Source organism: Pteropus medius, unplaced genomic scaffold (genome assembly GCF_902729225.1).
Source record: "Pteropus medius unplaced genomic scaffold, Ma_sr-lr_union100, whole genome shotgun sequence".
Lineage (NCBI taxonomy): Eukaryota > Metazoa > Chordata > Mammalia > Chiroptera > Pteropodidae > Pteropus > Pteropus medius.
Window position 1 is genome coordinate 22,325,440 of NW_024351729.1, and position 18,182 is coordinate 22,343,621.

Genomic DNA, 18,182 nt, shown 5'->3' on the forward strand with positions numbered 1-18,182 from the left:
CCAGTCTCGCGTCTTGGCTTAAGAATAGGAACCATTAGTGGCGTTTACCAAGCGAATTTCAGCCTTTCTTCTTGAATGCTATTAGCATCATTATCCCCATTTTACAGATAAGAAAATAGAGGCACAATAGGGTAAGTCAGGGATCCCCAGTTCCCTGGCCACAGACGGGTATGGGTCCATGGCCTGTTAGGAACCAGCTGCAGAGCAGGAGGTGAGCTGCTGGCCAGCCAGCAAAGCTTCATCTGTATTTGCAGCTGCTCCCCAGCACTAGCATCACCCCTTCAGCTCCACTTTAGATCATTAGGCATTAGATTTTCGTAGGAGCACTGGTCCCTGGTGCTAAAAAAGTTGGGGACCACAGGGTTAAGTAACTCTTAGAGTTAGCACATGGGAAGCAGGATTCAAACCCTGAGTCTGGATTCCAAAATCCATACTAGTCACTAGGTTAGTAGGGGTGGAGGGGTGGGGCTTCTTCATACTACTCAGCATAACTGCCTGCTCCCCTCCCCTGCCCCAAAGAAAAAGAGCAGATGGGTGGTGGTGGGGGGCCATGGGGAAGGGATCTGGATCACCACTGGCCTTGCTCATCTTCTCCCAAGACTCCCAAACACCCACTGCCAGCTCTCACACTCCACCTTCCTCCCCATCCCTACTGACACACAAGCACCCCCAAATGGTGTACAGGGTCCCCATCACCTCCTTTTAGCTCCTTGCTAATGTCACTCTGTCCAGGGGCTTGTTTCTGCCCAGTACTGGCTGCCTGCTTGGTAACAAATATAGGGTAAGCTTCCTTAAGGCAGCTGGCAATGGGGGTGCAGGCTCCACTCTACAGTACAGCAATACAATCATCGGGACCTGCTTTGCGAGAGGAGAGACCCAAAGAAGTTTTGTATTCTAGTAAATAATATGGGCTAATAGTTACAAGGCTGCGGTGGGGGGTGGTCCATGACCCAGGAATCAGGGAAGGAAGGTTTCATGGAGACTTGTCAGTTGAGTTGAGCCTTAAAGAATTTTTAATTATATATATAACATGTGTATATATATATATATATATATATATATATATACACATGTTATATATATAATTAAAAATTATATATAATTTTTCCTTTATTTCAAAAGAAATACATGTTCATCAGAGAAAAATTAGAAAATAGTGATAAACCAAAAGAAGAACGTGACTTCACCTCAATTCCTCTACCTAGAAATGGCTACTTTCAACATTGTAACAAATAGTCTCTACTCTTTTTTCTATGCATTTACTCTATCAAGCACTTTATATAGAATGTTTGATTTGGTCTTTACAGCTTCAAAAGACTTTAACAAAAATAAAATCATAGAGTAATAGATGCTCATTAACCAATAATCGCATACTTAATTACACTCTTGAAAAGTTTCAAACATTAGAGAACATAGACACGAAGCTGGAATCTCCCTAGATTCCTACCTTAATCTCTTCATGTTTTGTAACTTTTTTGAAAGTTTTAGCCAGTTGTTTCATTTAACAATAAGTTCTGAAAATATTTCCTCGTCAATACAGTCTTCTATTTTTTTCTTTTTTGATGGCTCTGCCATCATGTAACCAATCTCTGCAAATATCTGCCTTTTTATTTTTATTTTTTGCTATCACGAACTATGCTGCACTGAACATCTTTGTAGCTAAATCTTTGCATAGATCAACAATTTTTTCCTTAAGGATACATTCTAAGAAGCGTAATTGATATTAAGGCTTTTGTTTGTTTGAATATATTACCAAATTCTACATGTGGAACATTTTTATTAATGTCAGATACAGCCTTCCAGGCAGAGAAAATGATACGAGTTAAGTGTAACGTAAGTGCATGGTCTAGGGCGGTACCATCCAACACAGCTTTCTGCAGTGATGGAAATGTCTTTTATCTGCAATGTCCAATACAGTGGCCACTCATCACATGTGGCCACTGAGAACTAGAAATGTGGTTTATATGACTAAGGAACTGGAGTTTTAATTTTAACTCATTTCAATTTAAATAGCCACATGTGGCTAGTGGCTACTCTATTGGATAGCACTAGAGAGGAAGTTTTTTTTTTTCATTCAATCAGGCAAGAGGCTCAACAAGTGGGCCCCTTCCATGTGCCAGGATTGTTCTGGATGCTGGGAGATAAATAGTGACAAGACAAAGTCTTGGAGCTTACAGGTAGTGTGGGGAGATGGACAATAAACATAAAAGATAATTTCATATGTAAAATTTCAGTCATTAATGAAAACAAAGCCAAGTAATGAGTAGAAAGTTTCTCAGAGTTGGAAGATTGAGGGTAGAGACTTCAGGGAGGGCCTCTGGGGTCTCTGTTGAACTGGAGCCCAATGATAAGCAGTTAGACCTGGGAAGAGCTGCAGGAAAAATATTCCAGGCAGAGGGAACAGCAAGTGCAAGGGCTCTGAACATACCATGCTGGGAACAGAAGGCTGCGAGGCCGGAGGGCAAAAGAAGGCAAGAGAGGCTGACAATGAAAGTGCTTAGTCACGCCGAGGTAAGCCGGGCTGAGTCAGAGAGAGCCTCCTCGGCCCTGGCTTGTTTTCTTCATCTGTGGAGAATCGAAACTGAGGCTGACCCAGGGCAGTGCACCAGAACATGCCTGCAGAGATCCCAAGAGCCCCCTCCAGTCCCGGATGCTCTGCAGCAGTGGGGAAGAGGGGAGGGCTGTAACATTCAGTCCGTGGAGGGCTTTCCTCCCCTGAACTGTCTTGCCACTTCCTTGCCTGCCTGTGTGACATCCCTTTCAAAACTGGTTTGTTTTTAGATCATATTATTTGTCCCCTGAACTTCCAGGACCCCCTCCTCTTGCTCCATAATACTAAGATAGCTATTTCTCTGAACAAATAAAAAATAAATGTTGATGCGGAGAAAAAGAAACCGTCATACACTGCTGGTGGGACTGCGAATTGGTACAGCCACTATGGAAAACAGTATGGAGGTTCCTCAAAAAACTAAGAATTGATCTACCATATGATCCAGCAATCCCTCTCCTGGGTATTTACCCCAAAGACTTGAAACCCCATATCCGAAAAGATAACTGCACACTGATGTTCATAGCAGCATTATTCACAGTGGCCAGGACATGGAAGCAACCGAAGTGTTCTATGATAGATGACTGGCTAAAGAAGCTGTGGTACATATATACAATGGAATATTACTCAGCCATAAGAAGAGATGAAATACTGCCATTCGCAACAACATGAATGGACTTAAAATGATCATACTAAGCAAAATAAGCCAGATAGAAAAAGTTGAAAATCGCATGATATCACCTGTATGTGGGATGTAAGCCTAAAAGCAACAAATGAACAGGACAAACAGAGACTCATGGACATGGGCAATGGACTAGTGGTTACCAGAGGGGAGTGGGGAAGGGGGAAGGGGGAGGTAGATGGAGGGGGGTAGAATTTAAATCATTTCTTTAATTTAAAAAAAGTAAGTAAATAAATAAATTTTGAGCACTTCTGAAGTTTCAGGCACTCCACTAGGATTTGGGATGCTGTGGGGACATCAGGATTGGGCCCTCCTGCATGGCACATGGCTTAGAAGGGAAGAGACATCACTCAAGGATAAATGGATGCCACGGATAAATGTAGACCATGGAAAGTGCTAAGAAGAGGACACATGCATGCAGTATTAGAGTGTTTAATGTGGACTCGACCTAGTGGTGGAGCCCAGGGAGGCAGAGGGAAATGAATAAGAAGAAGAAGAGCAAGCCCTATGCAGCGCTTACTCTTCAATCCCTTGACACGTGGTAATTCTCACAAGTACCCCTATGTGGTGGGATTCTATTATCGTTCCCATTTTACAGAAGAGAGATATGTCAATGCCAAGGCGCACAGGTTAATGACAGAGCCAGGATTTGGACCCGGGGAATCTGGCCCAAGTTCATGCATGAACCCACTCTGATAAACATATCAGACGTGGCTCTCTGGAGACAGATGCCAGAACAGAGAAGAGACACCTTCCTGCTTTAGATACATCCAGAGCAGGCTTGACTACACTATCTTCCCCCTTCCCTAGGCACGCAGAAACTGTCCCACTCCCTACTGCATTGTCACTGACAGCAACCTCACTGCTATGAGTTGCCTGGGTAGACAGGGAGGGCATTAGGCTGAGAGAGCATGCAGCCTGGTCCTGGGGAGATCAAGTAAGGCTTCCTGGAGGAAGTCATACCTGAGCTGAGTCCTGAATTAAGGCAAAGTCTGTGGAGAACGTTCTAAGAGGAAGCAGCCTATGCAAAGTCCTGGAGCTGAGAGGGAGGGAGCACTGAATGTCTGGGTGACTGCAAGGGGTTCAGGATGAGATGATGGTCTGGGAACCCAATTAAAGTGCTGTCAGCCATCCAAGAGCCCGAGAAACCTTGGAAATGGGTCAGGTAAATGCCAGAATGCCCAACTGGTTTTGCGGGGGTTTTTCCTCCCACAAGAACGAGAGCAGATAAACAAAGAGTAATGTCACAGACAAGTGAAATCCTACAAGAAGAGTCTCCGATTTTGACTTTTGATGACAACGTAGAAAACCAAGACTGGTGATACCCTTGGAAAGTGGCCCTCTGAATCTCAGTCATGCTCCTCCCTTTAATAATAATCCTGTGGTTCAATCTGCTCTCTCTTATCACCGGCATTCATGACTAAACTTGTTCTCGTTCGCTTTCGCAGTTTCCCATTTCATGTTATGATATAGTGCGTCAGAATTGTCCTCTGCTATTAAATTGTCATAAGTGTCCCACATTTGAGCTACACTGAATCCAAAGGCTTTGGGGGACAAGCCTGAAAATTAAGCCGCCATGAGCATCAATGTTTATAACAGAAAATGCATTTGGAGTTCTGAAGAACAGTGCCCAAAGACACTTTGGAGCTCCATTTATGAGAGCAATTAACTGCACAGTACTAGATGCATATATGTATTGGGTCTCATACAATTCTTTGAGGTAAGTATTGTATTTCCCCACTTCACAGGCGAGGAAACTGAGGGCCTAAGAAACTTGCCTACGTCATGGCGCCAGTAAATACGATTCCTACCCAGGCCATTTGATTTCAGAGGCTCTGGTGAGGGGTTTTAAATCTTTTTATTCATTGAATAATATTCATCAAATAAGACACATTCTTTTCCTTCACTTTAAAAATTGAGATAATGGCAGATTCTCACTTAGTTGCAAGAAATAACTCAGCGAGCTCTCACGCATACTTTGATCACTTCCCCCTGATGGTAATTTCTTGAGAAACTATAATACAATATTAAAACCAGGATTTTTTGCTCTTTTTTTGGTGGTAAAATATACATAAATTTTACCCTTTTAACCATTTTTAGGTGGGTGAGTTAGTGGCATGAAGTACATTCACACTATTGTGCAACCATCACCACTATCCGTTTCCAGACATTTTTATGGTCCTAGACAAAAACTCTCTGCCCGTTAAACACTAACTCCTCTCTCCCCGCTTTCTCTGGCCCTGGCCACTATCATTCCACTTTCTGTCTCTGTGTATTTGCTTATTCTAGGTACCTCTTATAAGTGGAATCATACAATTTTTGTCTTTTTATGTCTGGTTTATTTCACTTAGCATAATGTTTTCAAGGTTCATTCATGTTATAGCAAGCATCAGATTTCATTCCTTTTTAAGGCCGAATAATATTCCGTTGTTTGCACATACCACATTTCGTTTATCCATTCGTTGATGGACTTTTGGATTGTTTCCACCTTTTGACTCTTGCAGAAAATGTTATGAATGTGAGAATACACGTATCTGTCTAAATCCTGTTTTCAGTACAAGCAGGATACGGATGCTGATATTGACATAATCCACTGATCTTTTTCAGATTCCCCCAGTGTTACTTGTGCTCATTTGTGTGTGTGCGCGTGTGTGTGTGTGTGCGCGCGTGCATGCGCCCGCGCGTGCATGTGTTAAGTTCTGTGCAATTTCATCAGATGTTTAGGTTTGTGTATCAAGATAGTGAACAGTCCCAACATCACAAGGATCCTTTGAGTTATCCTTTTATAATCACACCCACCTCTCTCTCCACCCCCACCTCATCCATCTCTACCCACTGGCAATCATTAATGCAACCTTCATTTCCAAAACGTTGCCATTGCAAAGATGTTATATAAGAAACGATACAATATGTAACTTTTCGAGATTAACTTTTTTTTCTCTCGGCATGATTTCCTGGAGTCAGTTTAACCATTCACCTGTTGAAGGATAATAGAGGTTGTTTCCAATATTGGCTATTATGTATAAAGCTGTTATAAACATTCATATACAGACTTTTGTGTGAACATAAGTTTTAATTTTTCTGGGCTAAAGGCCCAGGAGTATATTTAGTATATGGATGTACCATCATTGGGTTAATCAATCACCTATTGAAGGACAATTTGGGTTGTTTCCAGTTTGGTCATTATTAATAAAGCTGCTATAGAAATTCATGTACAGATTTTTTTTGTGGGAACATAAATCATCATTTGCTGGGAAAAGTGCCCAGGAAGGCAGTTGCTAAATAATACAGTAGTTGCAACTTTAGTTTTTTAGGAAATTTCCAAACTGTTTCCAGAGTGGCTGTACCATTTTCCATTCCCGCCAGCAACACAAGGGATCTAGTTTCTCCATATCATTGCCAACATTTGGTGTTGTGACTGTTTTTTATTTTTGCCATTCTGATTGGGGTGTAGTGATATCTCATTATGGTTCTAATTTGCATTTCCCTAACGGCTCATGATGCTGAACATCTTTTCATGTGTTTCTTTGCCACCTGTAGAGACTGTTTGGTGAAATGTCTGTTCATGTTTTTTCCCATTTCAAATTGAATTGTTTGTTTTTCACTGTTGAGTTTTAAGAGATTTTTCTCTTTCTAGCTACTGGTCCTCTGTCAGATATGTGGTTTATAAACATTTTCTCCGAGTCTTTAGCTTGTCTTTTCATCCTCTTAATAGAGTCCTTCACAGAGCAAAAGTTTTTAATTTTGTTGAGGTCCAATTTATCAATCTATCCCTTTATGGATCATGCTTTCTGTGTCAACTCTAACAAGTCTTTGTTTAGTCCTAGATCCTGAAGATATTCTCCTACTTTTTTTCTAAAAGTTTTATAAACATTCACATACAGTCTTTTAAAATAATTTTGTATTTACATTTAGGTCTGTGATCTATTTTAAGTGAACTTGGCTTCATGAAATTTCATCACATGTATACAAGGTTCAATATCCAGCAACGGCTCTAGGTCCAAGGGGACTGCTGTGTAGCTTCCCACTCTCTAATTCTCTGCCCAGAACTTCTGCTCTTAGGTTCTTCGGTAAGTTAGGGGTTGTGAGGAGTAGGGTTCAGTCATTAATCAATGACACTTACCGAGTTCCTAACTATAGGTAAGGCCCCACAAAAGGTGCAAAGAGAAATACACCTGCCCTAGGGTTTTCCAGGGAAACAGAACCAACAGAAAATTAGATAGATAGATAATAGATGATAGATATGGATGGATGGACAGATGATAGATAGATAGATAGATAGATAGATAGATAGATAGATAGATAGAGAATTGGCTTACATGAGTATGGAGGCTGAGACATTCCAAAATCTGCAAACTGGAGACTCAGGAGAACTGATGGTGTAAGTCGCAGTCAAAGCCAAGTCCGAAGGCAGGAGAAGACCAATATCCCAGTTCAAAGAAAGTCCTGCAGAAAGAGAGAATTCTCCCTTACTCCACCTTTTGATCTATCCAAGTCTTCAACTGGTTGAATTGATCTATCCAAGTCTTCAACTGGCAATTTTCTTTACTTGCTCTACCAATTCAAATGTTAATCCCCTCCAAAAACACTCTCACAGACACAGGCAGAATGTTTGACCAAATATCCAGTCACCTCGTGACCCAATCAAGTTAACACATAAAATTAATCATCACAACACCCTACCCCAGTCCCAACCCAGCCATCCCCACATGAGCCCAAGGTAGCGATTGGGAAATGTGTGCAAATTTAGAGGTCAGGGATGATGACGGGACCTTAGGCAATAGGATTGCGCAGCGACAAACCGTGAAACTGCTCTCTCCTCTCCGACCGTCATTCGCCCTTCCCCCCAGCAATAAGGAGTCAGGGAATTGGCCGCCTCCTCCAAACCTAGGTTCTCAAACTTTGGCTAAAGTTTTTGAATCAACATAGGGATAACATCACACCCCAGATCAGGTCAGGGCCTGAGAACTTGCCCTGATTTCTTCTGGGTCTTACAATGTCAGACTCTGGAACTGAAAACCCCATAACGATTTAGGTATTGAATCTTGGCAGAAAAGGAAGGCTACAGGATAGAGAGCATGAGAGGCATGGGAAGGGAGAGACCCGGAGGGAAGGAGGTGGGGAGTACAGGAGCCGGCAGCAAAAAACTGGGAGCCGGAAGGGTCTTGCTCACCCATTATCCAGAGGTTACAGAATGATAACCCTCAAGGAGAATCCAGCCATGGGAATGTTTTGTTTAATTACACAATATTCTCAGTGTTTTTGACCCTAGTATTCAAAAAGCACATATTGCATAAAATTCCAAAATTTCCAGCATCCTTGACGAATCAGAAGATATGGTGACACTGGGCCCACATGACAATTGGCTGGAACTCTGTAGGCGTTGCACACCTCAGACAGAGTAACTGACCTCAGCTTTGCTACAGTTGCCACCACTCCCTACTGTCCCCCGACACTGAGGCTCTGCATCATTTGTCATTTAACACTGAGCTGGTGCTGTTGTTCTTACTCCCAACCTGTCTCATAGTTTATCTTACCTGCCTGGCCACTTTGGGCATCTAAAATTTTAACCTCTTAGCTAGTCTGAACCCTTCATTTAACAGAATAAGCAAGATCAGAAAGAGGACATGATCTGGTGAAAGTCTCAAGTGAATTAATGGCAAGACCAGGACCAGGATGCTTTCTTCCTTGGCCTGCATCCTGAATGCATGTCCCTGTGGCTGTGTCTGGGAGGTCTTTCACTCTGAGGCACTCAATGGGAAACTGAAGCCTAGGTATCCATCAGGACTCCTTCTTCCCATTAGCCCGACCAGTGGTCATGGGACTTCAGACTAAAGAGGAGAAAGACCAGACTGCTTGTGTAGGAAGGAGGTAGGAGGCTATCAAGAGAATGCTTAAGTGGCAGGAAGTATCTTGAAATCAGAACTAACTTGGGAGACACAGAACATGGGATGCCTAGAAGTGGGCCAGAGGTATTGTGGGGCTCAAGCCAGAAGGGGAACAAAAATCCACACTGCGTACAACCAGACCCTTCTGGCAGAGCTGGCCACTTCTGCCTTTGGAAAGTGTTTCACAATGCCCCATGTGTGAGGACAGTCAAGCTGAGTCAAGAATGGGTAAGAGGGTGTGGGTCACACACTGGCGTGTGCCAGCACCCAGAGAGGGAACATGGGCTGAGGAGTTGTCCAGCACGCCACTCACACGCAGAGAGTGCCTAATCTGCCATCCTCATGATGGGTGAGTAGCCCCCTCCAGGGATGGGGATGGGGGAGAGTCGGAGGGGCAAAGGGAGCCCCTGATCCCCCATGGGAGTCCTGGTCTGGACCATAATTCTGGATACAAGCCCAGAGTTGGGCTCTTTGCATCTCCATGGGCATAGCATCCCCTTTGTCTGATCTCTGTGCATTTGGAGCCCCTGGAGCTTCCTCAGCTGCTGGAGGAGGCCAGGGTGAGGCCAAGGGGCATACATGTTGGTGTCAGTTAGCCCTCTTCAGAGCCCAGTGTCCCTCTGGCAAGAGAGATCTGGATTTGGGAATCCCTGCACTCACATGGAAAGAGGGTAATTCTGAAGATACTTCCCACACATCTTCTGGAACATTTGGTCAAAGGGTGAAGGTGATGGACCCAAGGTGGGAGTCACGGGCCCCTGTTCAGTTGAACCTTGATTTCTCCACTTTGACGGGAGGAGGTAGGGGAGGAAGACTTTAGCCCTGAGCCACCAGAAAGAAGCAAGCAGGTCACTCACCATGCCTCATGGGGTCCTTTGCAGGTGACAGGGGCCCCCAAAGTCCAAGCAGGCCCAGCTATGGCTCCATCTCCAGCCCACCCAATGCAGAGCCACAGCAACCGCCTCCCGGAGGGACCTACCTGAATGAGAAAATCCCCGTCCCGGACACAGAACCGGTGGGAATGCCAGAAACTTCCTGGGGCTTTTTAGAATGGACAGGACCACATGGACTCGCATGGGCTGGGGGCGGAAGGTCTTCTGAAGACCGTGGCAAGTCCCTTCCAGCTCTGAGAATCAATGACAGTGTAACTGCGCCCTTCTGAATCTGTCCCCAGCACTTAGCTTATCATTTGCCTGAAAGGTTTTCTGGATGAATCTCAGCTTTCCTATGAAGGGAAGAGGACTCGGGGTGAATCAGGATGGAGCTTCAAGGATTTGTATCATTAAAGGAAAGGACCTAGACAAGGGCATCAGGAGAAGCGAAAGAAGCTGCAGGCTGGTTTATAGGATGCTGTCACCCTCCATTTCCAGAATTTTTAGCAGATCCCAGGCTACCAGGCCAAGCCTTAGAATTGGGGTAGGGGGACCTTCAGCTCAGTGGGCTCCAGAGGGGAGGGCCTACGGTTTGACAAGGAGCTCAGGAGGGGAGAGCTGGCCCAGGGAGGCCCCCTCAGGGGCTCTGAGGATCTCAGAGTCAGGGCTTGGACGGGGCAGGTTGGTCAGGCACAAGTAGGCTACCGAATGGGACAAATCCATAAAACCGGTGGGCTGTGACTCAGCAAATCCTGCTGGTTCCTCCCATCCCATGCCCTCCACTAACTCCCCAGGGCGCAGCTCCAGGAATGGAGAACACAGGACGGGCTGGCCAGGCTGGGCTGATGAGCCCCTTAAGGCTCAGCTGGGGATGGGCCGAGGCCAGCTGTCATAGCCCCTACACCCAGCATCCGTTCACCTCACTCCCACCTGCAGGGCATGTTCAGCTTTCGGAAGCTGTGGGCCTTCACGGGGCCAGGCTTTCTCATGAGCATCGCTTTCCTGGACCCGGGAAACATCGAGTCGGATCTGCAGGCTGGTGCTGTGGCTGGATTCAAAGTGATTGAGTGGGGGCACTGTGCAGAGGCGGGTGACCAGGCTAAGTGGGTGGAGACCCCAGCTTGCCACATTTCCCCAGAGTGGCCTGCATGGCTGGTATTGCTGGGAGATGTTAAGTTCAAATGGGCCAGAAAAGAGTCCCCAGGGCAGCCCTGCCAGAATGTGGGGTGTATGGGGTGGGAGGGAGATTGGTCATTTTGCTCCATCTCCCCTACTCTCTCCCCAAGGAGTATCCTCGGTTAGAAGGTGCCACCGATTTGGGGGTTAGCAGAAACTGCCTCCTCTGGCTGAAATCCTCTCCCTTCACAGCTGCTCTGGGTGCTGTTGTGGGCCACGGTGTTGGGCTTGCTCTGCCAGCGACTTGCTGCCCGGCTGGGCGTGGTGACAGGCAAGGACTTGGGGGAGGTCTGCCATCTCTACTACCCTAAGGTGAGCTTGGTGGGCCTGGACAGGAAACACCCACAGGTCTCAACTCGAAAATAGCCATTTACAGCTTCCATGATCGAATAAATACATTATCTCAAGTGGAGCATCAGAAGTCCGTTTGATAGATAAGAAGACTGAAGCTCAAACTAATAGCAAACAGACTGAGAGGGACATTAGACATGCCCTGTTCATTTTACGGAGAGGGAAATCGAAACCTGAAGAAGTGATTTGCCCAAGGCAAACAATAGGTAGACATCAGCTCAGGATGATCATTGGCTGGGGCGGACACCGGGGCTTGGCTGCTGTCACTGTCCAGGCAGGAAAATTGAAATTCTGCCATTAGATATTTCATTTTTATCTTCATTTATTTATTTATTTATTTATTTTTTATTTTTGGCGAGGCAATCCTCGTTTGACCTCACAGATTGCAAGGACCTGTCAGCTTACGAGCCTTTATTTTTTTTAATTTTTTACCCCTACAGCACCTGGTCTTCCTAGGTGGTCTCCCATCCAAGTACTAACCAGGCCCGACTCTGCTTAGCTTCCGGGATCAGACGGAATCGGGCTTGTTCAGGGTAGCATGGCTGTAGACTGCCATTAGATATTTCAAAGGTACTTAATATAAGGATGTAGTTGCAAAGGCATTGGAAGGGATGGAGGAGCAGGGGAAGGAGTATTACTCGGAGGTCAGAAAGCTGCTGGGCAGGAGCCCCAGAGCCATTAATTGCTGCTGAGCTTCTGGGAGCATTGCCACCTCTGCTGAAATGGCCACCAGTGCTGCCGGAGCCCGGGTTGCCTGGTACTTTCTCTGGTGCCACTGCCAGAAACACCACCAGAGGCAAGGCAAAATGATTTCTCCCTGCCTTTCGATCTCCCATAAGTGCTTTCTGCCAAATCTACCTGGAAGCCAGCTGCAAGGGTAACTTGCAAATGTAGTTTTCAGGCTTCCAGCCTGAAAGTACAGTGCTGAGTATGGAAAGGTGAATGTGGGGCTGAAACGAACAACCGGCTCCACCTTGATGAAGGTTACCTCCTCCCGCAGGTGCCCCGCACCCTCCTTTGGCTGACCATCGAGCTAGCCATTGTGGGCTCGGACATGCAAGAGGTCATCGGCACGGCTATAGCATTCAGTCTGCTCTCGGCTGGACGGTATTGCCCCCGGGACCCCAGCTCCTCAGTCCAGGACTGGGAGCAGCAGCTACTTCTTCCCCAGGCCTTGTACTTCCCATGTTCAGTTCATCTTGCAGTCCCTTCTGACTCGGAACTGTTGCTCAATTTGCCAAATGGAGAAACAGAGACCCAGAAACAAAAAGTGATTTGTCTTAGGTCACACGGAAGTCAGTGACCGTGCAGGCTGCAGGGTTGCAGCCTGAGCTACCAACCGTTCTGGCCCCCACCCAGCCTGGCCCTTCCTTCCCTGTTCCGTGCCATTTTCCATCTCCAGCACACTCCCACTCCCCTCTCCTGTAGATGTCTGGGGCCACTTGAGTCCCTGCTCCCAGGAGGCCAGATTCCAGTCTCCAGCCCTGAGGGTGGGAGTTCCAGACCCCTGGACCAGGCTCGGCTGACCCGGGCCACTCTGGTTTCAGAATCCCTCTCTGGGGCGGCGTCCTCATCACCATCGTGGACACTTTCTTCTTCCTCTTCCTCGATAACTATGGTAGGTGTGCCCGTCATCCAGAGGGGACTGCACAGCAGGGCAGGCAAGTGAATGCACGAGCAGGCTGATGTCCTGTCTTTCTGGGGAAGGGCTCTGAGATGAGCTCCCCTGGCCTTGAGCAAGTTACTCAGACGTCGTTTCTTCATCCATAGATAGCGTGGGGGAAATGATCGCAGATGTCATAGGGCTGTGGTGAGGGTTCACTGAGGTAATATATGTTATTGGCACAATGCCTGGAACGAAGTGCTCAATTTTGCCATTAATAGTTGCTGATGTTACAATTTTTTGGTTTCTTTACTGTTCTGTCTCTTTGCTCTCTCCCTAGGGCTGCGGAAGCTGGAAGCCTTTTTTGGATTCCTTATTACCATTATGGCCTTGACTTTTGGCTACGAGGTAGGAAGTCAGATCTGCAACCCCCCCACCCCCACAAAGGTCACCCCTCTCTCTGCCCCTAGCAGAGCTTGAGGGGTCAGGATCAGGGTGGAGGGTGAGAATGGCTGCGCAGAGGAGGGGCTCAGCCTGACAAGGCTCCTTCCCACAGTACGTGGTGGCACGTCCTGCTCAGGGAGAGCTACTTCGAGGTTTGTTCCTGCCCTCGTGCCCCGGCTGTGGCCAGCCAGAGCTGCTGCAGGCTGTGGGCATCGTTGGCGCCATCATCATGCCCCACAACATCTACCTACACTCGTCCCTGGTCAAGGTGAGCAGAGGGGCACCGGGAGAGAGATACCTGCTCCCTTAGTCACATTGGCCCCGCCTCCAAACCTGGAGCCCCGCCCCTTTGACTCCTCCCTGATTTTAGGCAGGAAGTGAATGGTTCTCTATTCAATTTTTAATAATAGAGCACCTACTGTGTGCTGAGATCTGGGGGTCAATGATGGAAAGACAGACGAGTCCTCTGCTTTCCTAGAATTTGCAATCTAGTGGAGGAGACAGACCATGAGCAGCGATTAAACTAATAAAGGAAAGAATTATGGATTGTGCAAGGTGCTCTGAACGGAAAAACAACGGAGAGAATGACTAAGGACAGGGCTACTTTAGAAAAAGTAGTCAGGAAAGGCCCTTCTAAGGAGGTGATCGCTGAAATGTGAAGGATGGGGAGGAAGTTCAGCGGAGAAGATCTTCTAAGCAGAGGAACTATTCAGAGCAAAGGCTTTGAGGAGAAATAAACCGAGCGTGTAGGAAAGGGGTCGTCTGTCCAGGGCCTAACCCAGACTGCCGTGTAGGGGGGCTTTAGAAAGAGCTGGGGTTCGGGGAGAACACAGGCAGAGGCATGAGGGCGGAGGATGTTGGGGTGGTTCTGGGAGACTTTGGCGCTTCCCTCCTCTTTGACTTTTATAGTCACGGGAGATAGACCGGACCCGCCGGGCTGATGTCCGAGAAGCCAACATGTACTTCCTGATCGAGGCCACCATTGCCCTGTCTGTCTCCTTCTTCATCAACCTCTTTGTTGTGGGTGTCTTTGGGCAAGCCTTCTACCAGCAAACCAACCAAGCTGCGGTGAGACACACCTCCCTAACCTGCAACAAGTCCCATGCTCTCTTACCCTGCAGGCTTTGTGGGAGATTCCAGGCAACGCAGCTAAGCCCTTTGAGTCTCTGCCCTACAGGTCAGGAGGGAGTCTGTGACCCTGGCCCCTGGCTGGGATCCCTTTGTCCACACCACTGGGGAGATAAGGCTTCCCCAGGGCAGGCTCTTAGAGGGCAAGAGCCACACCAGGAGTAGCAAAGCACAGACATCCAAGGGAGAGGCTTGAGAGGGAGGAGCTGAGTTGGAGGACGCAGCATCCCAACGGCCCCAGGAAGGATGGGCAGTGTTTGCGCTGCAACCTGCCAGGAGGGTGTTCTGGGAGAAGGGGGGGGGATGCCTGAGCATGAGTGCAGAGTGGGGAGGTGCACACAGCCGTTTTCGTCTCTGAGTCCTCTCTCCCGATGATCTTCATTAGCAGATAAACTGTTATTCATTCAGTGAATATTTACTGAGCATTCATTATGTATCAGGCAATGTCCTAGACCCTAGAGATACAGCAGTCAGTGATATGAAGACTCTGCCCTCTTGCAGCTTAAATGCCGAAGGCATCGAGCAGAGAGGAAGCAAATCAACAAAGCAGTACAAAAGGGAAGACTGTGGGCAATGCTGTGAATGAAATGAAGGGGGTGGCGAAACTCATTGGGATGCGATGAGGGAGGAGCTACTTTAGCCCTGGTGGTCAGAGAGGCCTCTCGGAGGAGGTGACATTTGAGCTGAAAGGGGAGACAGCCAGCTCTTCCCTGGCTCTCTGGAATTCGGGACCTGTGTCTGCCTCCCTTTCTGAATGGGTCTCTGTCACGAGGCTCTAATAACTGCTAGCCAGTGTTGGGTGCTCATTGAATGCTGAACACCGTGGGAGAGGAATGGCCAGGCCTCTGAGGACCTGGGCACTGCCAATGCCTTGCTATGTGACCTTTCGGGGTTATACCCCTTCCTGGGTCCCACTGCTCCTTGGCACAAAGACAGGGGTCTAAATAAGGATGGCAAACTCTTGTTTTCAAGACGAGGCCAGTCGCAGAGCTGTGGGAAGTGGGTTCGGTGTCAAGGAGAGGGGACAGTGGGCAGCTTGAGTCACTGCCAGCCAACTGTCTCTTCATGGTAATGCTAGCTCTTACAAATCCAACATACCCCTGGAACCCGGGTTCTCATGTGAGTTCTCAGTTTTAAATATTGGCAACAAATTCACATTAAAGAAAAAAAACAACTTGTTAACCAAACAAAATATATATCTGGCCAGACTCAGCCCACAGGCCACCAGTTTTCAAACTCTGGTCAAGGCCGGGTGGTCTGAGTTTCTGAGACTGAGCGCGCGCTTCCCATCTCCTTCCTACTGCCCCGGTGCCCGCAGTTCAACGTCTGCGCCAACAGCAGCCTCCACGACTACGCCAAGATCTTCCCCATGAACAACCACACAGTGGACGTGGACATTTACCAAGGAGTAAGGGCGCGGCAGGGGCGGGCGCCGAAGGGCTGGATCCCGTGGGCTTCCTCAGCCAGCCCATGTCAGGGGCGGGACCTGCGCCAGGAGGGGCGGGGCCGGGGGTCTGACTACACTCCTCTCTCCAGGGCGTGATCCTGGGCTGCCTCTTCGGCCCTGCAGCCCTGTACATCTGGGCAGTGGGTCTCCTGGCTGCCGGGCAGAGCTCCACCATGACCGGCACCTACGCGGGACAGTTTGTGATGGAGGTGGGCGGGCAGGGGAGGGCCAGGGGTCCGAGGTTAGCAGGCGCAATACTGGGGGTTCGAACATGGGCCTCCTTGATCCTTAAAGCAGCTCAGATTCTAAAACAGCCATTATAAGCCCCACTTCATAGATGAGAAAACGGAGATTCAGTAAGCTGAGGCGACTGGCCCGAGCCTCAGACCCAGGACTATTAGGAGCTGCCCCCATTTCAGAGATGGAAAGACAGAGGGTTACCCCAGGCATGGGACGGCCTGAGGGACGACAGAAGTCCCTCCTCTGGAATCCCCAGTCCTGCACCCCGCCACCAAAGTGCCCACCCCACACTCCAGGGCTTCCTGAAGCTGCGGTGGTCACGATTTACCCGCGTCCTCCTCACTCGCTCCTGCGCCATCCTTCCCACCGTGCTTGTGGCTGTCTTCAGGGACCTGAAAGAGAGAAGGAGAAGATGCAGCCAGTCCTGTTTCCCTCCTGTCCCCCAGGCTAAGCAAGGTCATCACTTCCTCCATCATGGCACTGATCTGCGCCACCAACCTCTACTTTGTGATCAGCTACCTGCCCAGCCTCCCGCACCCCGCCTACTTCAGTCTCGTAGCCCTGCTGGCTGTGGCCTACCTGGGTCTCACCACCTATCTGGTACCATAGGGTCGGCGGGTGCCTTGGAGATGGCGGAGGCAACAGATGGAGGGAGGGGGAATGGACTGGGGCTTCCCCATAGGTCATGTTCTCTCCCCATTCATGATTGCCTCTCTCCCAGGTCTGGACCTGTTTTATTACCCATGGGGCCACCCTGCTGGCCCACAGCTCCCACCAACACTTCTTGTATGGGCTTCCTGAGGAGGAGCAGAAGGGGGAGCCCTCTGGATGAACTCCCACCCAGGGACTGGCCGCAGGGTGGCATGAGAGCGGCAGACTGGCCTGCTGGACGTGAGGGTGGACAGACGGGGTGGGAGTTTCAGAGGCAGGCCAGCCTGAGTTCCAGAGGGAGCCGCTGTGTCCTTGCTTGGACAAGTGATTAACTCCCAGGTCTCAGTGCCCTTATCTGTAAACACACCAACATTGCAGTGGATGCAAAGCACTTTAACACAGTGCCTGGCACTGAGAAATTAAAAAAAAAAAATCATTCTAAAAGCATATATTGAGCTCCTATAGGAGTGACTTGACAGGGTGACCTAGTTGAGGGCAGGACATAGGCACCAAACCGACACTTAAAATAGAGTCTGATGAATGCTAAATCGATGTTAGTTTGCTTCTCCAAAAGAGCAGGGGAATAGAAACTGGGAAAGCACAAAATCCCTGAACCATCAAGAAGAGCCGCCTTCTCCGACATCTCTCGCTGTCTTCATTTCTACTCTTGCTGGGGCAGCCTCTGCCTTTTTGTTCCGCCAGCAACCCATCTTCCAGGCAGTTGAACTGAGGCGCAGTTCTCCCTTCCTTAGTTGCCAGGTCATAAAGAACTCAAGAGTCCGTGCCTCCGGGGCCCAATTCATTTGCCATCTCCCCAGGGAATCGGGCGGCCAAGACTCCCACGCCGCGCAGTTAACTGTCCCTGGGCGCTGACTCCAAGCTCCCCCTAGGGGCAGGGATGGTCCCGAGCGTCTGCACTCACCGCCTCAGCCTCACCCTTTCAAAGAGGAGGAGGCGGGTACTCTGACCTAGCGCGGGGGAGCCTCGGAGTCCGCCTAGACTAGGAGGTGGGGGCGGGGGAAGCTGTGTGGGCGGGGAACCCCCTCTGTCGCTGGGAGCGGCCCGACAACCCTTCGCCCGGTGCAGGGGCTGCACTTTACAGACGCTCCCTGGGCTGTTTCTAGGCTCCCCCAAGTCCCTCCTCCAGCCTCT

At 48.6% G+C, this 18,182-nt stretch overlaps 1 protein-coding gene and 1 pseudogene across 1 annotated transcript; one reads left to right on the forward strand and one right to left on the reverse strand.

Moving 5' to 3' along the window:
• The first annotated feature begins 9,292 nt into the window (after nucleotides 1-9,292).
• On the forward strand, nucleotides 9,293-17,570 carry LOC120587653 (natural resistance-associated macrophage protein 1-like). The gene is given in 14 exon segments (XM_039844761.1): nucleotides 9,293-9,467; nucleotides 10,000-10,133; nucleotides 10,927-11,049; nucleotides 11,359-11,478; nucleotides 12,518-12,624; nucleotides 13,065-13,135; nucleotides 13,461-13,528; nucleotides 13,677-13,832; nucleotides 14,474-14,632; nucleotides 16,011-16,100; nucleotides 16,229-16,348; nucleotides 16,676-16,785; nucleotides 16,787-16,979; nucleotides 17,101-17,570. Coding segments are annotated over 14 exon segments (1,569 nt in total). The 5' UTR covers nucleotides 9,293-9,460; the 3' UTR covers nucleotides 17,212-17,570.
• Nucleotides 11,949-12,067, reverse strand: LOC120587767 (uncharacterized; annotated as a pseudogene).
• Nucleotides 17,571-18,182: the final 612 nt, after the last annotated feature.